At 35.6% G+C, this 25635-nt stretch overlaps 1 protein-coding gene across 1 annotated transcript in view; it reads right to left on the bottom strand.

Annotated features, from left to right (window-relative positions):
- LOC136845797 (uncharacterized) overlaps positions 1 to 25635 on the bottom strand; it is a 150549-nt gene that overhangs the window by 28361 nt on the left and 96553 nt on the right. The window contains 1 exon segment of the mRNA XM_067116135.1: positions 11751 to 11927. Coding sequence (XP_066972236.1) covers positions 11751 to 11927 — 177 coding nt within the window.

Raw genomic sequence — 25635 nt, 5'->3', positions numbered from 1 at the left:
AGAGGATAGCCCGCAAGAATTTGGATGGATAAGAGATATTAAAGCAGAAGGTTCTTAAAATCCAAGAAGATAGATTACAGCGGATTTACAAAGTGTACATATGAGAGGTTCAGCTAACCATTGATGAGCCTTCAGTGCATAAGAAACGGCTAGGGGGTGAAAGTGGCATTAATTATTTTGTTGTTTTCCTCTAAAGTCATTAATTATATGAAAAAACACACACACGTATATATATATATATATATATATATATATATATATATATATATATATATATATATATATATATATATATATATATATATATAAATATAAAATGTCTGTGTGTGTGTGTGAGTGAGTCCGTGTGTGTGGTGTGTGATTGTGGTTGAGGCTTATTTTATTCTACTTCAAAAGTATATTTTTTATAGATATCATACAACTGAATAATAGTGACATTGCCAATAGGTGTGTCACTGCTCTTCAAGGGTAAACAGAGGCCTCCTTTTGAAAACATGCAGGCTGATACAAATGTCCCCACAAAAGTTGGGCGTGGTACACTCGGTCTTCCAAGTTTGTTGAGGTTACACAGGGTTGTTGCTTTCAAATTGGGCTAACCTTGGGGTTCCTGTCTCATCATCTAAGAGAGATCAATATTTTTTCGTTCCTTGAGGAACTTAAATCTATTGTCTCTTGTAAATAAGTTTTTTAAGACGAAAATATTGGAGAACTATATTGAACAAATATTTCTCCTAGGATTTAGGTCTGCGATGGGGGATAACCTCGCCAAGGACATGCTCCTTTTATGATTAAATTCTGCTTCAGCATATAATATATATATATATATATATATATATATATATATATATATATATATATATATATATATATATATATATATATACATATACATATATATACATATTTATATATATATATATATATATATATATATATATATATATATACACACACATACATACACACACACACACATATATATATATATATATATATATATATATATATAGTATATATATATATATAATTTATGTGTGTGTTTCAGAGGCAGATATAATATGCCCCAGGGCAAAGGAGCGCCAAGTATATGGTGTGGACCCCTTGCTGGGAGGAAGTACTTCCCGAGGCCAGTGGTCCAATGGTAATCACTCTTCAATCCCTTAGAAAGTCGGGAAAGTAAATCAGCAAATGACTAAAGCTATACAGTAGTCTGAAGTCCCATACTCTGTATTGATATAGGAAATAAACGGGATTTGGTTGTTGGAAACACGTGGGAAAGAAAAAACGGTAAGGTAATGAGATTATTAGATTGTGTGTTATTACAAAATAGATGGATTAGGCTGGTGGTTTGCCTGTATACATATCTGATCATTATATGGTTGAAGTTAAAGTTTAAACAGATGCGTTTCAAGTGGTAAGGAAGGGGTGAAAAGGAGGCTGTACTGTAAATATAATTAGGAGGCTGTACTGTCAATATAATTAAGTTATAAGCTTGATAAGAAGCAAGTAAAAAAAACATAAGGAAAACCCGGTGAAAACGGGCCCGGGTACCTTGGGATTATCTGAATCTGAGAATGGAGTCAGAGACAGCAAGAAGCGTTTGGTGGTGTAAGAAGTAAGCAAAGAGAAAGGGAAAGGAAACAAACCTACAGCAATGAGAAAATATGACAGGCAATTAAAAAAAAAAACTCTGAAATGTAGCTTATAAGTACGTGATGGGGTTTATTGCTCTTGCCTGGACTGAGGAAGATTTAAGCAATAAATTGCAAGTTTAGTTTCATCAGTTACGACAGAAAGGTCTTCTTTAATGGATGGTTATAGATCCAGAAATGTTGTACAAAAGATCTGCAAAACAAAATGGCACACTTTAGAGGCGTTACCTGTTAAAGAATTGGTTCGCCCATTAAAAGCGCAGGCCTGACGTTCCTCTCTTCACCCAGTTGCTCATCATCTCTTTCTTATCCTTTATTAGGACCTTGTCCGTGATCCTTCAACCTTCCTCAGCCGATTCATCACTCTGTGTGAGTCACAAGCTAAAAGCTAACCATAGAGGGAGTGAGGAAGAGGGAGAGGGAGAGGGAGGGGAGGGGGATGGGGAAATATATCGATAATTTTTTGTTATTTTTCCTGGCAAACCAAAACTCGCCCAAGCACTCCAGATGATTTTGCTTGATGAATTCCAACAGCTTAAACAATTTTCTTATTTGGTAATGAAAAGGCTCCAATTGCTTTATTCCTCGTGATCCAGTACTGTTACTTTAGAAGTTGTTTTATTACATTTTACCTAACGCTTCCTACTTCTAACTTTTCCTTACAAATCATTAACTTATTTACTTTCATTTCACCAAGCATTTAGTGAAAATCAAAATATCAAACGATACTACATTTATAAAAGATAACGTTTTTGGAATTGTCCCACGTGCGTTAAATAACCATAAATTGGAGAGAAAGAGAGAAAACATTTGTTTTATTTAATGTACGACAGAGGTCTCCTGATCCAAATGCAACCCAAACATTTGAAATGTTTACATCTACACAGTTTACGTTAAGTTCATGAACCTCGAAATTATCTCCAAATCACAGTGTATCATAAATAACAGATAAATAAAGATTCCATGACAAGGTTCACCACAGATTTACAACCATAGAAGTCATTTGAGTTTCCTAAACTTCAAAAGCAATTCACAGCATATAAAATGGGATTCTAAAAGCTTTCAAATCAAACCATTATACCGCTGCTGATCTTAGTCTCTTGCATCAGATTTTTACTTTAAATGAAAATCGTTTGTCAAAAACTAAAGTGAAGTTGGATGTTCGACTTATATGAATATGTAAAACCAGAAAGGCTGCCTTACAGACCAAACAAATCATGGACTCAGGAGTATTCCGCCTTTAGTTTCAACAAACTTAAAGGGAACATCAATCTGCAATCCACAAAGTCTTGTTCATCAGGACTGAGAGCTGGCGGGAAACGGTCAAGAGTTGTCCAGTGGGTAAGTTTTGGAAAGGTTTGCACCTGTAGAGACAATAGTGTCTTCATGGGAGAGGTTAGCAGTCATAACTTCAAGGGGGCTTTAGAACATGTCGGTCTTTCGGAAAATTGTGCTTAGTTATTTCTATAAGCAGCTGAATTATCTATATGACTTCACTGTGAAATTCTACTCTTTTTCATTACGTATCCAAAGAAATACTGAGCTGATGGTCGCCATGTTTTCATTCCATATAAAGTGCAAAATTTTCTTCCCTCTCTCTCGCTGTCTAACTAGCAATTTTTGTGTAACCACTAAATAAAAAAGAATCGTGCTTATTACCTTTAGTTTTTCAGCTTCAGAGTCTCAAGATAATATTACTGAAGAAGCACCTGACACTCATGTCTAGATAATCAGCAAAGGTGTCAATAGATGTGCTTGTATGGAATGACAAGTAAACACAACGGAAATTGCTTTCTTGTAAAATTGAGGACTTGAGAGAGAGAGAGAGAGAGAGAGAGAGAGAGAGAGAGAGAGAGAGAATGCATCTTACTCAATTTACCAAGTCAAGATAGGATGACCCAATAATCAGAATGTATGAGTAACTCTCCGTTCCTCTAGTCCAAGGCATACTAGACATGTATTTAAATAATTACAAAAATGAGTAACAAAAATGAGTCACAGCCTCTTAGTCTGAAACCTTCTGCTTGCGGTAAAAAAACAGGACTTTCTACAAAAGGAAAAATACGAAGGACTGAACCTCATAAAATAACTGTAGCATTTATTTTTAAGTCTTTACTCGTATGGGTCATTTACCTACAACGGTCAGCAAAGCTAAAAAAGGAGAAAGAAAAAAAGCCCTGTCCACTTTTCAACTAGTCACAATACATACAACAAACATAAAGAAAGGAAGAGAAAAAGGCTACCAAATGAAATTGGGAAGCAGCCACACGCTGGCCATTTAGAATGTAAACAAAGGTAATGAGCTTTCCTTTCGGGGAAGGGAGACATTATAGTTATTCCGTCTGGCGAGCAGTCACTCACTCACGCGGTTTCGCGCCATGTGGGCGAGAGAAGTTTCCGCCAGAGCTACAATATAAATGTTAATGCTCTGTGATGCAACCGCCTTCTTAATAAGCGCATGACTCAAGTCTGAAGTGCATTTCCCTTCAGGCGTGCTTCGCTATGGTCTGCGATTTTTCCGTCGACAAGGCAAAGTAACGTTTTAGAACTTGCAAGGAAAATGATTTTTCAAAAGCAGCCGTTCAGTTCGACAGACATTATTTAGCCTATACTGAATGGCTATAATCTAAGCTCGGAGTACCATGAACTAGAAATGAATGGTGACAAGTAAAAATACTTAAACGAAAGGAAGGAATGACAAACTCACCACGAGAGGAGAAAGAGAAGGGCAACAGTTAAAAAAAAGAATAATAGCAGGCGGCCTATCATCACTCCAAGACAACACACTCCTCATCTTAATTACCCTAATTTGCATTCATTCATTAGTGGACCGAGAGTCCATCTGTCATCCGCTCGGAAGACTTTCCTCGCACTGTAATAAGCATAAAGTTTCACCTACGATTGTTCTCTTGGGAAACTATTCTTTAGAGCAGCGCGACTAAATGCACGTGACAACATCCAATCAAGTAATTATATCATGTAGCCAAGCGTTGGTCAAAAACTGGTGTTTAAAATACTTCAAAACAATACCACACTCACACCCACCCACCCACCCACTCATATTATACACTATATATATATATATATATATATATATATATATATATATATATATATATATACATATACATATACATATATTTACTGTGTCTATTTATATGGGGTGACAGTAACTGCCACATTACCGCTTCTCATATTATCTCCTTTGCGTCTTTGCTAATCTATATTATGAGATTTTGCAACGTGGTGAAGAAAGTCTGACAGCGTGGCTGACCAAGAGGTTAAAGCTATGTCCGGACGAGGGGAAAGGTTCCTAAGGAATTAGAGTGAGGAATAATTGTCCATTTGTATAAGAGTTGTAATGGTAAATCGATAACTGCAGAGGCACTGCATGGGCCTGAAACAACGTGTTATATAGCCATATATTTAATATTTCTATGAAGGGCAAAGCGAAAGTCAAAGAAGGGCAGCAGCAGATATGTTAGTTCGAGGATTGTATGGGTTAGATTCAGTACGGCAGAAGAAAAATTTGTTATACTATCATGGCGCAGAAATGAAAAAACAACGATAATGAAAGAGGATGTCGTTGGGATAATATAAATCTGCATATTGCTGTGTTTGAAGAGTATGAAAAGGGAGGTTATGCTAGGATGGGGTAGATATGGAGTTCCTGAAGTAAATGAGATCTTAGAGGTTCTTGCGGAAATGTTCTGAGAGGGAAACAAAAGTGTTATTAGCCTTCCGCATTTAGTGAAACAGAGCAGTTACACATTGTGTAGGGTTCTGAGAATTTCTTAGCATGTTTATGAAGTTTATAAAAAAATTCCATTAGAATACTATTTAAAATTGACTTTACTGTCATTTCTGCCTAATATATATAAGGAAATTGTTCATATTTCTGTTTCTTATATTTAAAGAAGAGCAGCAGCTAGTTTCATTTTGACCTGAATCTTTTACGAACTTCTGCAAAAAAGCGATACAAAAGTAACTGCATTTAATGTCGAATACTATTTATTGTTAAAATTTAAATTTTTAAATTATTTTACACACACTACTCTTGCATGCCTGTACAAGAGAAAACTGAACTCTCTGCTTATCACAGTTCTTTATCAAGGAAATCCGTTTTGCTGAATAGCCAGAACTTACAGTGCTCATATTCTCACAGGAAGACGAAAAGTGAAATCTGTAGGTCCATGTTAGGTGAGCTTCATATTACCTAAATCCTTTAGTATCGAAACGAAAGACTTCTTCCTAGCACATTCTTACATGAATCAGCATGAACCACTTGATTTCTTAAACCCAGCTCTGAGAGAATATTGTTAACTTGCAATATCCGATTCAAAGTTGAAACAATGTTCGGAATAGCCCTCATCAAGACGGAATAGATGATTACTTTCCAAATTCCCGTAAATAGGGATGTCACAATAATGCGTAGCTTGAAACAATTCCTTTCCTGGTACTGTGTTCGACTTGCAAGACGGAAGCATTCCGTGTGTGATTTCCAGTTGGTAAATAAGTCACAACGACTACCCAAAGACTGACGCGAATATGCTACATCACGATTTCGATCTGTACGAAAAGATAACAACCTCATTATTGAGGACGTTAAGAGGCACGAAGCACCCAGACTTTCCTTTCAGCAACAAAAATAAATAAAAAAAAAAAGCACACATCCACGCACATTATTCATATGAAACAATATCTGGCAAACAATCAGCCATGAAGAGAAAATAGCTGCCTTCTGGACAATGAACGCTATGACGAAGGTGTGCATAAATCTCTACCTTTGTCTTCTCGCTACGCGAGGTAGAAAGGGAAACACTCCTCGCTCATTATTGAAACAATGCATCACATACTTAGCAGGGGGGAGGGGAGAAGTAAATGGGGCTTTCGTGGGGGTAGGAAAGAAGGTAAGGCATATTCCATCCCCATCTACAGTTACAGAGATGTAGTAAGGCGTAGTTACTGTATACAGAGAGTTACCGGGGGAGGTATCTTTCTACTGTAGACCTACGTTTGTAAAAGGGGAGGCGTTTCTCTATAGACCTACGTTTGTAGAAATACTAATAAAATAAAAGTAAGTAAAGTAGCAGACCACTACTAGTTCTCATATTACTACGATGCTAATTACATAAAAATGTTCCTGCCTAGACACAGTTAATCAAGTTCACGCCTAGTTAAATTTTCACGCCATTTAACCGTTATGTGATTCTCGTTCAGCTAAAGTGGAATTTTCTCAGCTATTTGTCCATCTCCTTTTCACTTCCTCTTGTGCTTCAGCTTTGTATCAGCGGTCTTCTGCCTTTCCCAATTATGCTTAAGGGTCGCTGAATAATAATAATAATAATAATAATAATAATAATAATAATAATAATAATAATACGTGATGATGATGAGGATAATGACATCTTTCTTTATCTTCTTCCACTACCTTTTATACTTATCGTTCATAATAGTAGTAATAGTAATAGCAAGCTAGCAGTAAAGTCACATTAAATATACGCGACATATTCTGCACACAACGTAAAATCTTCAACGTTTCGAAACCCCCTCATGAGATCAAGTCTTTCCCTTTCGCTTTGTTCCCGGAAGTCAAGCGTTCGCTCTCATGCCTCCTCGATAGAACCCAAAGAAGAGACACAATTAGATACCATCCAGTATGAATGAGGTTCTTTAATAATTAATATATTTATATATATATATATATATATATATATATATATATATATATATATATATATATATATATATATATATATATATATATGTGTGTGTGTGTGTGTGGGTCACATCGTGGTCAAATCGTACCAGTCTCGCTTCCAAAAAACAGTCCAGAGCCCCGAGGTGTGTTACCTCTGTTGACCTCGGCAGTGATTGATGTACCTGGTATTGAGTTAATTGTGATTGATCGACCTAAAGGTGGAGGAGGCCATGGTGCTAGTAACCCCATTCTTAAATATTTGCTGAAAACCAGAGAGCTGAACTCCTTTTCTAGTCGCCCATATAGATAGAGAGAGTATTGAAGTATGCACGAGCACATTATATATATATATATATATATATATATATATATATATATATATATATATATATATATATATATATATATATTTTATATATATATATATATATTATGTGTGTGTGTGTGTGTGTGCGTGTGTATAAACACTGAACACTAGAAACCAAACAAGTAAGACAAGAATTACCCAATCAAATATACTAATAAAACAATAATCTTAAGTCTTTTTACTCTCGGAGTTCTATCCATCATCATGATACAAACTTGGAAATTTACTTTTTAAGACCATTTTTGTGAGTGGTCTTAACCTATTACTACATAATACAACCCACCGCCCCTAACATCACTAATCTAGCATTACGAAGGAATAGATGTCATCAACGAGACCTGGTTTACGCCAGTTAAAGACTGATAATATTCATGCATTTTGTAGCAGCTTATTTCTACACACCACTGCTACTAATTCCACCCCTTCAGGAGAAATTAAATGGAATAAAAATAAGGAGTAACCGAAAGGAGATCTAGAGAGGAAATTTGAAAGGTCCATTTTCCGAGACAAATTAAAAAAAAAAAAAAAAAAAAAAAACTCACACACAAACAAAAGTTCATTTCCTGAGTCACATGATATAACCATCAGTGTAAAGAACATTTAGGTCTGTAATGTGTAATGTTTAAGATACTTCCTAGACATTCTCCCTGCAATGAGGTTATTTTCTACATGGAATTTTTGCAGCGTCATCACAAGCTCCTGTGGCGAGCGAATGTACGCGGATGAACACCTAACTAAAACCGCCGTAGAAGAAGTCATGAAACTCATAGCCATTACTTTCGCTCACGATGCAAGTGCACTGTCTCTTATGTCCATTTTCTGTTACGAAAAAATTCGGACGCCTTTTCAGTATGTACGTGACGAAATAGCAAGAATCGTATTTTTATTGCCGAAGTGTGATAAAATAGGCAGGGCTTAATCTTCCAGAAAATGATTACTTTCAACCTTTTCCTGAATTACCTTGCAGAAATAAAGTTTGCTGTGAAATTCTTTGACATGATCTTACAATCTGAGCAATATAGTTGGTTTAAATATACGGTAAAGCCTTTTAAACTGAAATACAGTAAGATTGCATGAAAATTTCTCGAATATAATAATAATCATAAAGAAATTTTCTATACAACTTTTTGCTAGAACTTCAAAGAACAGAATACAAAAAAAGTAAAAAAATACGCCGAAGTTTCTTCGGCGCAACCGAGGTTTCTGTACATCATATTATCAAGGCCACCGAAGATAGATATGTCTTTAGGTGATCTTGGTATAATGCTGTATGAGCCGCGGCCCATGAAACTTTCAGCCACCCCCGGTGGTGGCCTGTCCTATAGCGTTGCCAGAGGCACGATCATGGCTAACTTGAACCTTAAATCAAATAAAAACTACTTAGGCTAGAGGGCTGCAATTTGTTATGTTTCATGACTGGACGGTGGATGATCAACATACCAATTTGCAGCCCTCTAGCCTCAGTAGTTGTTAAGATCCGAGGGCTGACAGAAAAAGTGTGGCCGGACAGAAAAATAGCCATCTCAATAGTTTTCTTTTACAGAAAAGTAAAAAGACTGAAATGAACCATATCCAGTATGCACTTGAATGAATCATTATTTACCCTCCTATATTACTGCAAAGTCCACAAATGATTCGCGGAAATAAAAATCAAAGCGTCACGTAACGTAACGACACGAGAAATGAAACGTCTAACACGTCTGAAAACATTTAACGAGTCAAAATGTACACCGTGACGCGATAATGACAATGCTTGCGAGTTTCTTGTTCGCGACATTCTAAAAGAAAATAATTTAAGAATTCTGTAATTCACTTTTGCGCTCCAATTTCGTTGTCGCATACTTTCCGTTTTGAAACTAAAAGACACTCATTTTTTAATTTTATTTTGCAAGCCGAGTCTGTACAGCCATTTTGAACAGATATTACATATTCATCGTCTTCTTCAAATATATATATATATATATATATATATATATATATATATCCTTTAAAATTAGAGTAATTTGAACCCACATCATTCCACAACGCTGCCATTTCTCTTGGCCATCCCAGATCTAAAAGGTGTTGTAATGTTTCGACGTGTATTCTACCTAAAGGTTGAGAAAGAAGTTCAGCAGACGACGAAAGTAAATTCTTTCGTTTAAAATTCTTAAACACTATACATTATCAAGATAAATTGTCTTTCAGGCAATTGCTACTTACGTAGATTAATTTGTCTTAAGACATGCTTTAAAGAATACACACCGCACAACGATATCATCATCCATAAAAGCATCGTCAGCTAAGCTTTTTCATCCTCAGCAGTACTTTTTGCTATTGTTGAAGTTGAAAAACAGACTATGCCCCCCACCCCGTCCCATGGCCATTCACCGGATAACCCCACCCGACCCCCACTCATCTAGTAATAGAATCAAATCTGACAAAATCTGTATTGCATCCAGGTGGATCTTATTTACTGCGCAAAATAGACACCACATTCGTTTCTGATGTACAGCAATGGATTTGGGATGAGATATTTATTCCAGTTTGGCAACGAACAGCTGTCTACATATTCACCTGATGCAACATTATCTCTTTACACTGTTACTAACTGCGGGCAAGATCACTCTCAAATACTGATACTCTGAAAACTTTAAAGCAAGACACAAGCAATTCTCGGAGTATTCAAAGAAATCAACGATGCAAATAACGGACAGTGGGAATATCAATCACCACACTTGCAACATGCACAAGCGCAACTACTAGCAACTGCACTGATTACGTGTGATTGTACTTAAATCAACGGTAAATCACATCAGGTAATTTTCATATTGAAATGGTGTTTTAACGTGTTTAGAAGATTATTCATCAGTCGCAAGCAAATAACAACTTATTTCATAACCCTGTAGGAATTTACTTTTACTGAATGTAACAGGTATTGCTGAACTGTCCCCGATTTCAGAACAAAAATATTCAACAAATAAATATGAAGACACTTGCATAATCATGACACAGGCTTCTTGCTCTTCACTCACAGACGTTCTTAAAAAGCTAACCTAACGGCGGGGAACAAAAATCCCGTTTCTTAGGGGAACATCGTGAAAATACCTACGACGTGTAAGAAATCTGACTCCCAAACAATGTTATGACTGAAGACTAGCGCTCTGCTCTGCATAGGGAATAAGGGAACGTTCAGTACCTCTATGCATTCATAAACTTCTTAGCCATCAGCGTATCTGACAAATGAGTGGGATTCCAAAATGTGTTCTTACATGGACACTTATTACACTTGCTGTCTCGTCGACTCATTAGAAAATTGTATTCGTAAGTCCAGTGTCTTTCTTAGACGTCATTGAAATCATTATCTATTGCCACATTTCTTCTCAGTTTATAGTACATTGCACAATGTTGACAACAGTTATTTTATTCGTTAACAACCACCAAAACCACAAATAACATTGTGGAATTCTAGGCTTCTATACGATATACGAAAAAGCGGGCAATTCAGAAAATATTCTCACTTTTTCGCGAGAGAGAGAGAGAGAGAGAGAGAGAGAGAGAGAGAGAGAGAGAGAGAGAGAGAGAGAGAGAGAGAGAGAAATTTTTTAAGGTACTTGTTATCTACACATAATAATTATGCTACGGTATTTGAAACTCATAGTGACATTTACATTAATTTACTTTCTTCGTTATCTTTCCATTTGCATTACACTTTCCATCTCGGTTTGATTAGTAATTGACTTTTTTTCGGAAACAAAATAATACAAAATTTTGACCTATAAAAAAGAGATAAACATGCAACATGTAATAGCTAACACTGCATTTGGCTGTTCCTTTCCATTCCCTTGCTGAGAGGGTTCCCTGATGTATGCTGTGAAGGAAGATTTCGATACTTTCAGTTTTTATTTAAATGCCTAAGACATTCACTCTTCTCTTTTCTGATACTGCAAGTATTTAAATTTAAGTTTAAAAAAATCTATTATCAGTATCGTCTAAAAAAAAGAAAATGATCGTAACAAATAAAAAGAAAATGATGTAACCGAATACTCACCGCAGAGTGGGACCTCATCGCTCCAGGTTCCGTTCTTTTGACAGGTCCTCTCGTCTGCTCCGAAGAGAACGAACCCCTCTAGACATTTGTAGGCCACTCGTTCTCCGGGGAAGTAGAATCGACCTGATGCAGACACAGTGCCGTTCACGGGCCTTCCTGGACGTCCACATTGTTCCCCTGTAAAGGAAAAAGGCAAATAGAATTATATGCAAAGCAGAAAACGATGTGTTAATAAATAATTTCGTATTATTTCCATTGACTGTAGATTGACCTTAGCATGGAGATGTTTTTGAGACGATCAAAATAACAAGACTCCTGAAATAAAACATAAAATAAAACTTCTTCGTATGTTTGAAAATAGTGGTAGTGTATAATTTCAATATGAACAGTAAATAGCTTGAAAATATGATATACACAAACTTCTGAGGAATATTTGCTTCAATTTTTTTTTAATTCAAAAAAGTTAATTTTTAACATGTAATAAGCATTTATTAGTCTTTTGCACTGCTTTCTTATAGCTCTTATTTCTCTAAATTTCAGTTTCGCAATATCTCATGCTGCAAAAAATAACGGCAGAATTCCTTTTTTCAGTTCCTATCTATGCATATCCTTGGACCTTGTGCAAACTCAGAAGACCTTATATTTTATTGGCATGGTACTCTTATCCTTAGGCGGTACATTGTTGGTTATTTCAGTCTATACCGAGGTCCAAAAGGGACCCGCTTTACTAACAAAACTGCCAAAAAAGCGCTAAGGATTTCTCTGAATCATAAATCGTATGGCAACTGTTAGCGCTTAACTAGAGAATTTAGTATGGACAGTGTTTTGTAAATGCATCCAGCACCTGGCGTATCGTTACTTGCTGACGAATTCTACTGTCTGCAGGCACTACTGCATATCCTGTTGTTAGAGCTGTAAAATAGTGAGCAAAGTATTCAAGTATTATCCTTATTACACCTATTGCGGCTGCTTGGCTTTCACTAACATAAGCAGGAGACGGTGGTATTTCATGAATTATGTACCATTACTATTCAGGGTCATTCGGAGAATGGGGAAAATACACACAACTAAATAACAGTGTGTGTTTAGTTCTTCATTTCTCATAACCGTTGTACCGTTAGATTTCACGCTGATGCAAGGCCAGCTGTGATGTTTCAATTTTCTCTTCACGCAACTTTGTATCTGTCTCTCACCGTATGAATTTTATATGAATCTTCTATAACAAGAAGGAAGATTCGAATTTCTGATTCCATCGGAAGATGAGACATAGCAGGGATACAGAGTATATGTATGTTATGCGTATGTGTGTGTGTGTGTATGTATATATATATATATACATATATATATATGTATATATATATATATATATATATATATATATATATATACATATACATATAATATATATATATATATACATTATATATATATATATATATATATATATATATATATATATATATATATATATATATATATATATATATATATATATATATATATATATATATATATATATATATATATATATATATATATAGTGTGTTTGTGTATGTGAATTATTTTGTACAATCTTAGAGCTCGCATGAATTTTCTCCAAACAAACGAGAAGATAACGCAAAAAACTGGGCAAAAAAAAAAATGTTGCATATAATATGTACACCTTGGCATAAAAAGACAAAACAGTTTGAAACAATTTCCAGCGAGAGAATAGCGGCAATCAAGAAATCCACCGGAGAACCGTAACAAAGGCAAAATGAAACCGAAGCTTATTTTCTCTGGCCTGTCCATGTATTTGTGGTCATCGCTAAACGTCTAGAAATCTCCGAAAGAGACGACCGTAATTGGCCGGGAGTTCTTGAGTGACCAGGGTCTGAAAGTTCTATAAATGGGCGTAATCAGCGGAATAATAATGTGTTCTCTCTCTCTCTCTCTCTCTCTCTCTCTCTCTCTCTCTCTCTCTCTCTCTCCGAGGTCGCATCATGAACGCCGAATACCAAATGGCTGGAGTTTCGTCGGAATTCAGTGCAGATGCAAGAGGTTTCGACAGCACCCTCCTTCTGCTTATTGATAAGCATGAGACGGCCGCTCACACGTGCTGAAAGGGAAACGGAATGGCAGAGTCGCGGAGGTCAACAATGACACACATCAATATTTCACCTGTGCGTAGATAGACAGCGAGCAGGAAGAAAAATCAAAAGTGCAATAACGCCTCTCTCTCTCTCTCTCTCTCTCTCTCTCTCTCTCTCTCTTGATTCTGAGTCAACCCAGACCGAAAACAATATTAAAATTTTTAGACAATTCTCTCGCCATATGATGACATCATTGCCTCCCATGTTTATGAAACGGCCTCTCAAAACGTAAATTCTCGTTTTGGCTAAAAGTTCAAAAAGGGTCTCATTCACTGTACAACGGTGACAGATCATCAAACTTTTCTAATAGTATAAATATGATAGGGGCTCAAATTTCTTGTTTTTATGCGTTCATAGGCTAAAGCACAACAAATCTTCCATACACTTCATGTTAATCTTATTATCCCACGTTTTTTCGTCTTAATTCTTATATGCTTTCCACAGCGCCCAAAGTTTTCTGTCAAAAAAAAAAAAATAAAAGATGTGATGCTTATTAAAGAATGGAATTTTGTCTTACCCAGCCCACGGTTATAATTCAGATCGAATTGATTAGTTCCCACGGAGTTTCTGCAATATCTAAGATTTCTCGTGAAACTTCAGCCATTTCGCTCAAGAGACAAAGGATACTTTATTTTTACAGAATTCTGACATATATCGATTTATCCTTCTTAAACATAAGTCAACATTACTGATTTTTCTTTATGGAAATAAAAATGACCTAGTTTTCTTTTGATGACAAACAAAGTCAACAGCCACTTACCCCAATCCTGCCACGCCTACAATTCAGACCAATAGAAATAGCCGTTGATGTGTTTGCTGTGGCTAATGTGGCAACAATGCTTTTAAGTACGGAAAACTACTTCTCAACGTGCATATATAAGCAAAGGATGGATTTAGGGATCACAGCCAGCTTTGTAAGATCCACCATATCAAGTATATACTGTATATATATATATATATATATATATATATATATATATATATATATATATATATATATATATATATATTATGAAACAAAGGTAATTTAATCATTGCCAACAGCCAGTAATGGAAACAATTAACCTCTTTGAACATTTTCTAAAGCCATCTGGAACGTCACTTATTTTCTCTGTACTTTCAAATCTCTTGAAATCGCTTGGATGAAAGAAAGTAGGGCACAGAAGTTTCATTCAACTCGTCCTAACTTTCGAGAAATCATTTTACAAGAACAATTTGCAGAACCTTAACTGCCTCACCAAGCAATTAAACAAAAGCAGTTATTCTAACATTCAGAGGTAATTTCGATGATTGGTGGTTACTGCAAATATACACAAAACAGGAATTTCCCTTTTCATTACACCAATAATTCTTACCTAGTTTCGGATTTTTGGAGTTAAAGTTATGCACGTCATAACTGGTTCCATTTCAACTTGTTTGAAGGCTCTAAGGTGTGCCATTTTTCTAGATCTTATTTTTCATTTGGATAAATTTAAGATGCAATTAAACGACCAGAGGCCAACTCTAATCTAAATTCTCATCATAATGGACGAAAAAGACGTTGACGAAATCCAGTTGGGGAAGAAGCAGGACGATAAAACAGGGACAACAGTTAATGCATGAGTGGTGGTTTCTTCAAGTAATGATTACTTGATCTCCTTCACATAGCATGAATTAAAACAAACTATAAGGGTGAAATGGTAAAATGAAAACTATGTTTAATCATTGAATAAGCTGTATTAAATACTCTCTCCCTTCCGTTAATGCTGAAACACACACACCATATTTTATATATATCTATATATACAGTATATATATATATATATATATATATATATATATATATATATATATATATATATATATATGTATGTATATATATTATATTATATTATATTACATTATATTATATTATATTATATTATATCTCATCCACTCCATTTGCTTTTTGATACACGTCTCCCCTAAAGTTCTTACCACCTTCTCCCTTCTTCTCTTTATTGCTTATGTACCGGTATCAGATCGTCTCTTGTGTCTAGCAACCTCACATTATTTATTTTACTAAATCTCTTATTTCCTTATCCCACCATTTACTTGTTTCGTGTTTTTCTTACCCTTCTATTCCCATAAAACTCCCTGCTGACATTGTGACTCCATCAAAAATTTTACATACTCCTAATCTACCTCTTCAAATCTGTGTATCAAGTCTATCCCATCTCCTATTCATTTTCTCCTTAAATGCTCTTTTCAATTTTCTTTGAACTCAAGCTTACTTGTCTTGACAACATGTTCAGCCAAATTTGTACTCTTTCATCTCCTAACCAAAAATTCCTGTCCTAACTTTGCTTCAGCCAGACATACTCTAGTAAACTCTCTTAAGCTTCTCCATCCTTAGACTAAAAACACTTAATGTTACAATTTTTTTAAGCCACGCCCAATCTTAGCCACAGAACCCTTGACCTGCCATACTTGCAATCTTTCACCTGTCCCCAGAGTCTTCCTGACCCTTTCACTAGCTCTGTACCTTTCAGATACCTCAGAACAGCCACTCCGTCCTTCCCGTTCCTGCATACACTGCCCTTTAACTGATCTACTGTCATACATTTCTTCTTTGTGCAATATTCATACATACACACATAAAACTTCGAGACTTCGTTTTCTTTTCTTTCTCTGCTCTATAACAGTATCAGCATAAATTCTGAAACTGCAAGCTTCCAGGTATTTATTGATGTTCACACCATGATGAGTAGTGAGAACTATACTATTTGCTTATCTTTTCTTATGGAATCCTGCGGGAATAAAATGCATCTTTGTTTTTGGCCTCAGGAGAAGAGACTTATCTAATCCTTATGGCCATCTCCTCCCACCAAGGTCTCGAAAGCTTTTTACTAGGCGCGCCTATGCCTTGTGGTACGCTATATATATGTACCCTCCAAAACCACTGCACAGCAATGTTCCAGATGCACTGCATATTGATGCATGAAGTTTAAATGTGTGAAGGTCGCTCATGACGACAGAGGAGGCAAGGGAGAGCCATTGCACTGGTGCTCAATGTCATAGAGACCAAACATATAGACAAGGGCCCACCCCACCCAAGCTATGACCAGGGAGAACCAGGCAGTGGCTGCTGGTGACTCAGCAGGTAGACCTATGGGCTCCTCTAAGACCCCCATCCCTTCTCACAGGGACAGTAAGGTTGTGATTACCAGTGAAATCTATCCTGCTGTGAATAGGGCTTGAACTCGGGCCTATTGCGCTGTGAAGTCCAGATGAAACCAACTGAGTTACTAAAACTGACCTAATGTATATCCTTGTCATTCATCTCAAGAGAGGCCCATCTGCCATTTACTTGCTATGTCCTCCCAAAGGAGTTCACAACCAATTACTTCAGTGGTTCCTCCTTTTGCTATGGGACATAAGAATCCTAAGCCACTGGTATATATTCATATGCGTGTTTGTGGTTTGTTTGTGTGCTGTGTATGGCGTGCGTGCGCCCACGTCCTTGTATGCTTCTGTATATGCATACCCCTAGAGTGAGAAAGAGTGTATACCACAACAGGGATAAACACAAACAAGACAGAGATCCAATTAATGTAAGGCGTCAGTCCTGACCATGTGTGGTATTATGGTTAGATGCGGACAATCTCTACGGTTGCCCTCTTGACTGCCAAAATCTCCATTTTCATGAGGATCTGGATATCACAAATTCAGCGCAAATACCCAGCCCAAGGACCGATGGTGACAGGGAGGACTATCACGTGCCTCTCAGAGATGGAAAACATTATTCGAGGGTATTGCTAATGATGCATTACCAGAATACGAAAGAAAGAGACCCCATTTTGTATTACCTGACTGTAAACAATCGCTTCATTTTCGTTTTAAAACATTATTATTCTTGATCAAATGTTTCAATTTTGCATTGCGAAGAGCGTTGTCATTCTGCACCAGGGGAATGCAAATTAAGTATATGAAATGATTCATTTTACATTTCTGTTGTAGAAGTGTTTAAACGATGGAATAAAGGAACAAACAAAAGGGGATACAAAATTAATGCAAGCAAGCCATGTTTGTGATGAATGGAAAGGAAACCAAGCTTCGTGAAGGCAACAGATGGCGTCACAAGAGGTGTTTAGGATTGCTGAACATAAATAGAGAGATATTCCATGTCCGAAAATACGAAGAGCAAGAGCAAAGGGTACACAGAGGTTGTGTGAGTGTATGTGTGTGTTTGGTGTTGGGGGTGGGGGGGATGTGGGCCATGTTTTTGTGGAAGGACAGAACAGAACATTGAAGAGATACAATAATTTTGTTACCTTGGGTACGTATTGCACCAAGAGGATGGTACCACGAAAACATTAACAACAATAACAAAATCTTGTGCAAGATTGTTATAATGCGGGTAAGAGTACTCCATTGGTAAATAAAGCGAAAATCTCTATGTATTTATATGGACAGTAATATTCTATGCAGCAGCCCCAAGGCCACATACAACAAAAATGGAAGAAATTTTGGAAAACTGGGACTACTGAATGAAATGCCAAGATCCATGGCAGGAATCCGCTGGGAAGCTGCGAGCCAAGGTGGCATTAAGATGATGGAAAACAGAATGAGATCTCAGAGAGTAGGATGTTTTGGACATGTGATGAAAAATTGAAAGGGAGACAGGAGAAGATAGCTTAAAAAGTAGATAATATAGGACCCAACAAGACGAAGTCTCAGAAATTCATGAAAGAAACTCACTTGGACCAGATGTTTTGGCAAAGTTTGCCCAAGATAGAAGAGAGTATAGAGAACTCACTGCATGACTAACCTTATTAGGGGAAAATCTAATTTTAAATGATTAACGTCCATGATGATGAGATGATTTTACAAAACGAGTAAGTGTATGTATGTGCATGTGTGTATGTAGTATGTACAGTATGTATGTATATATATATATATATATATATATATATATATATATATATATTTAAATATATATATTATATTATACACACATATATATATGTATATATATATATATATATATATATATATATATATATATATATATATATTTTCCATGTACTACGACGATAAATTTAATTTGTAAATATTAAAGAAAAATTATAAATCTTAAGTGTACAAGTCATCCACTCTCCCAACTTACGTGAACCAAACTCAGCTAATTAACTAAACCAAAAACCATAATGATGATAGGTGGGCAAAATGTGCGTGATGAAACTTAAAACAATTATTATCCAGCTGATTGTGAGAATTCGGGATATGCCATAAAACATCATTTTTCCAAAGGATTAGACAAAAGTACGTCAATTTAGTCTCACAAATAAAGTAAAAAATCTGGGAGAAGGTTCGAATGCACATCATTATGGCTGTCACACGATCTTGCGACCAAAAAAAAAAAAATGCATAATGGATGTCTCATGTGACGATATCTGAAAACTGCCAGAATAAATATTTGAAAGAAAACTATAACATCCTCCTGTTATTATCCCGAAAATTCCTCAAAAAAGACAGGCTACAAGTTGGTGATAATAACCGCACATTTTTTCCCTTAATCAAAACAAAAACAAACAAAAATGAATCGATCAGAGAGTTAGGACACAGTCCTCATTTGTTTCTCTCCATTCGGCAGCACATAATGACTTGTACCTGATTGACCAGTTCCAGTGAGAACCCGATCATCTGCCCATGGTAGACGCACCCCCTTTGCATTCATGAAGAGAATACTCATTATCATCATCAGACGAATAATAATAATAATAATAATAATAATAATAATAATAATAATAATAATAATAATAATAAAAGAAGAGGAAAGTAGAAGTATGCTTAGTAAAATGTCAAAATACAATTCTGACAATAAAACTACGACTTAATAATAATAATAATAATAATAATAATAATAATAATAATAATAATAATAATAATAATAATAATATAAAAAATGGCAGACAAAGAAGAAAATACTAAGAAGAGTAAGAAGAAGGAAGAAGACGAGAAATTACGAGAACCCCGACTGTACAATATACTAAGAATAATAGGCCTAGTTATCTCCGATGAAAACTCAAAAGAACAGAGAAAATCTGCGCTCTCCTCACATGGCACCCAAGCACAAGACAATAGCAACAATTTATGGTAAAAAAAGCCACGAGCGGCAAAGCATAATGCAATAAGCACGGCAAACAGACTTGCAGGCACAGAGCCATATGTTTCCTTGCCTCCAGGAGAAACCGTCGACTTTCATATCACTTACCACTTGCGCTAATTGATGGCGCACTTTCGTACACCACGAAATCTCCGCTCCATTCATTTCCGAGTGGCCACTTACGAGTGACTAATAATCGCGCTAAAGCTATGGTGCAATATGGGGAAAGAAAATTACGAAGGGCCACTGAACTACGAGAACATCAACAGTGGCGTGGAGATTAATTTGCGGGTTCCTTTTCCTTTGTTTTATTTCCTTCCGGAATTGCTACGATCCTTCCCCTTTTCGCTTCCTACCGACACTTCCCGGTTATCTACACGATCAAACCACTTTCAAACCATGATTTCATCTATGCTAAGTTTTTTTGCTAATTCTTTATAAAACACACATCTTTATAACATATATACTGTATAATATGTATATATATATATATATATATATATATATATATATATATATATATATATATATATATATATATATCAACCATCGTTACATATGGAATTCACTGTACCTTGGGGATAATTGCATCCAAGGGGCATTATAAATGATAACCGTGGCCTGTTGGAAACAACGATATCGGGACTCTAATGCACATGGACATTCATACACACACACACACACAATATATGTATGTATATATATGTATATGTATGTATATATATACAGTATATCTACATACACACACAAACACACACACACACACACACACATATACATTATACATATATATATATATATATATATATATATATATATATATATATATATATATATATATATATATATATATATATATCGAATAAATAATTCAGCATGACCTAAGAAAATTATTGCAATGATGTCAAATACCTGCCATAGGTATTGAACACCATTTATTCCATGCAACATAATGGCAGTGGCGCGTTCGATGATTATCTAGGTTTCTAAGCGAGGCAATCATATCTAATCAATTTTATCGCCTTGAGCTGTCATTCATAAACAATTAAACAATAGTGTATTTCGTCTTGCTCATTTTATTCGCTCATCGTCGTGGCAACGTTTAACGTTTGCCTACTCCCTGAAATTTCTTCACTTATTTAGAGCTGTATTTACTTACCAATATTTCATTTACAAAAGTATTCTCTAACATAATCATTTACTCTCAAATTTATACAAATATAACGGCAAACCATTAAATATTAACAAGATCAAATGGATTTGCCAGTCATTTTCTTACTTTACATGGCTTCTTACCAAACATTCTTCCTTCCCCCTACATAAATAAAAAAATCTACTCTCGTAAGATTTTAAGCTCAAACGAAGCTTTCACTCGAGTTGGAACAGCTGACAAAATGTGTAAAATGAAGACCGTAAGTGTTAAAGCCACGGGAAGACGCACGTCCGTATGGGTGTGACATCTGGTGACGACATTGCATAACACTCATTAAGGCGGTGTGTCAGCGCTCGCACTTCCTCGTAGATACTTGCTCGGGGGTATCATCACTTACGCTCGATCTACGTCGTTGACGCCTTTAGCGCGAGGAACGCTCACCGGATCATAAACCTCATACAACAAGGAAGGAAACAGGTTGCATTTTAGAAGTGAGGAAATTCCTTGAAAACTGTGTTGTGGAAAATGCTATATTAAACGTGTTAAAATATCTTTCTTCTTGGGGGAAGTAGCTGTTAGACAAAAAGAAGAAAAAAAGCCAATGGCAAATTTAAGCCTTTTTTACGGTTACTCTAAGTAAAATTATTTTTGTCTACTGTAGTGAAAATGTTTCCACTTTTAAGTACCATGCAATAGCACTACAAGTATGTACCAAGATCGTATTTCCTGTTCCCTACGATCACTACAAATTAAACTCATCACATACAATACAGTCGATACGAATAGGTAATTTATGTAACGAATATCCACTGACAAAAATTATATACCATAGTTATGAAACACTTGCTAAATCAAATCAGCCAAATTAAGCAAATTACAACGGATGGTTACAAAATTTCTAATGAACTTCCTGCCCTCATAAGACATTATATACTGACGCAGTGAGCTCATCTAACGACTGCTCACTAATGCGACGTGCAGCCGCTTGGCGACTTTTCCAGACCGGAACGAAATCCAGGTCATTTGATTTCTGGGTTCATATACATCCTTCCAGTTTATCCTAGAACCAGAGGCTGCCGCGAACAAACACGTGCGGAAATAATTATTCAGATCTTACAATTCCATTTCTTCACGAAGGAATTTTCAAATCAATGACAAGAGATACGAGATCTTAAAACAAAAATTAGTCCCAAAAATGTTCGCTTATGTCATGTCAAAACCAAACTATATGGAATAATCAGTAGTCTTTGTGAGATTGGTTAACTAAAGAGATTAGAAGAATTTGTGCATAACTGAAAATATAACTGGCAATAGTTTGCTGTCAGAAATCGAATAGCATACCTTGTTATCAGTAAGTCTAAGCAAATACTGTTAGTCAATAGTTTTCCTTGAAACTGCTTTATCATCTCATAACAAAAAGTAATGTATTGAACCCATATATTTTATATAAGTACATACATATATATACACACACACACATATATATATATATATATGTGTGTGTGTATATATTCCTATATATATATATATATATATATATATATATATATATATATATATATATATATATATATATATAGTATATACATATATATAATGTCAATCGGGTGACTATATAAAAAAATGGTTACTGGCTTATTAATCATTTAACTGCATAATAAAAAAACTATATCTACCCAAACACTAGTCGCTACATCTCCGTATACTCTATGTATCATAAACTGCCCATTAAAGAACCTAGAAATGTTGGATACAAAATATTTACAGTTAAAGAATCATATAGATGTAAGCTATTGTACTATATTTACTTATTCTCAACCGTCCACGTACCTCGTGAAAGCAACAAGTGATTAATCGGTTGCATGATTAATGTAAGCGCATATTGTATCCTGCACAAACAAATTTAGTAATCTGTCTCTCAAGCAAACCAACAAACAAATCCATTTACTTATGTATGGGTACACACCCACATCTGTACAAAGTCTATATATATTTTTAGTACATATCTACAAGCGCATATTGTCTTTCCTCTCTCTCAAAAATTTCTCTCTTCTCTCTTCTATAGATCTATCTCTTTCATATATATATATATATATATATATATATATATATATATATATATGTCATATATATATATATATATATATATATATATATATATATATATATATATATATATATATATATATATATATATATATATATATATATATATATATATATATATATATATATATATATATATATATATATATATATATATATATATATATATATATATATAGAGATAGAGAGAGAGAGAGAGAGAGAGAGAGAGAGAGAGAGAGAGAGAGAGAGAGAGAGAGAGAGAGAGAGAGAGAGAATGTACGTATGTATATATGCATTTAACGTACATCCATAATGTTTTGTCACTTTCGCCCGAGGAACCTTTCACATCATCTCGGCAACTGTTCCCTTTCGCTCACATCAGAAGAGGCAATCAATTTTTTTGTGAAAGTACACACACACATACACACACACACACTCAAGACATTCCAGAGACACGTATTGCATGTTTGCGACGTGCCGGCAATGGCGACGTCTCTGAGTGACTGATTTCAAGCAGAAAGACCGTCCAAAAAGCGAAATAAGAAGGAGGGGGGGCCCGCGTTGGTCATAGGCCAGCGCTTCGTGATCCTTGGCGTGTCGGCTCAGTCACACCTCCTGCATCGTCAATCCTTGGCGGGGAAGACGCCATCTTTCATGCATAATATAAAAAAAATAAGAGGTTGATAACCTCAGTATTTAGTACATACTGTATGTCAGACAGAATGTCCTAAACAATAAAACTACATAAAAAGAATTCTTGTTTTAATCTAGAGAGGTAATTATTTGCGATGTTCTTGCCTTATCTAATACATAAATGACACAAACACAGTCAACCATGTACGTAGCACCTCTTTGGGTTAAAAAACAACAAAAGAATGGCTTTCTTCAACAAAATATAACATCGACACACTATTATGTTGCATTTATGATAACTGGATTGTATAACTCTTATGAAAGGGATTATAGTTTCATCAAATTTTTATGTAGCTTTCATTTTACTATCTGATATACACTTGATTAAAAACAAAAGATATAAGTCTTATTCTTGAGGTGTTATGTTTCAACGTTAAAAAACATGCGTCAAAAAAAAGAAGCGAAGCAGTTCTGGGGCACTGGTCTTGAAAAAAAAAAAAGAAGTGAACTGAATTGGTAATGAGACAGTGATCCAGACGGCGCAAGTATATGAGCAAGAGAAGAAAAAACCGAAGTGTGCAGATGTTTCCCTGAAAGAAGAGGCAACAGGAAAATAACAGCCTGGAAAACTTTATGAATTAAACGGAAGATTATGGGAACCAATGTAAAAGAAATACCTGAAAAGAAGCGCTTATTTCTTAACACAAGCGGACACATAAATCGATAGAAGAAGAGCACACAACAGATAATTATCATGATTTCTGTATTCGCAGAGGCAATCTCTGGAAAATCGACCCACAAGTTACCTGACTTCACCTGATTGCATCTTTGAAATGCTGTATATGGGATTCATTTACTAAAACCATTAAAAAAAGAAAAATTACAGACGGCAGTGGCATATCCAAGATTCAATGATTCCCGCAAACTAGCCTTTTCTACTAATGGGGTCATCAACGTCGAAAATATATCACTGAAATAAATCACTGACTAGAAGTAGCTTGTACCAAGAAGTAAATTCTACAAAACATTTTCACCGTCATAAAATGATTGACATCCAAAAGACCCACTCGCATGCAGCCGAAATCAGTCACCGAGGCAATGTCATGCATAAAATTATCGGTAATTAACCTTCCTTATTATCGTGCTGTGACCCTCCAGAATTCCATTACGCAACCGCATGTCGTGCAATTACTCACGGCTGGAAATTAGCCCTAGAAGCACTGCTAGGTTCGTTCCAACACAAGCATACCGAGTATTATACAGATATAGTTACCTACTGTGTATTTAGGCGCTTAAGGGTGCTTGTATAAATATATCTTGCTGCTATATGCAGGTGCATGTGTTCTCGCGCGCACGCGGCTGAGTGTGTGTGTGTGTGTGTGTGTATGTGCGTGTGTGTACGCGCGCGCGTTTGCTTTATGAAATGCACACATGTCTAGTCAGTACAGTACTTGCATCACATTCTCAGAAATATTATTATTTACACATTATCTTCATCACGTACAGCTATTCACATACTGTATATAGATACATCATTTCTATGTATACAAATATGTATGTATCTAAGTATGTATGTATGTCCTGGAAAAGATTAGCTCTAGAAATCGAAACAAACAACAGTGAATATGAAAGTCTCTTGAACGTCTTTCTTATTTCATCATCTGCTACCGGTGACAAGGAATTGAACAGCGATCTGGGATGTGAATGTACTTTGCCAATTGGAACGAATTATGTATCATCATAACACATCAC

Source organism: Macrobrachium rosenbergii, chromosome 14, assembly GCF_040412425.1.
Source record: "Macrobrachium rosenbergii isolate ZJJX-2024 chromosome 14, ASM4041242v1, whole genome shotgun sequence".
In the NCBI taxonomy this organism is placed as follows: Eukaryota; Metazoa; Arthropoda; class Malacostraca; order Decapoda; family Palaemonidae; genus Macrobrachium; species Macrobrachium rosenbergii.
The sequence above is the reverse complement of the archived record's forward strand: the minus strand, read 5'-3'. Positions and strand labels throughout refer to the sequence as shown.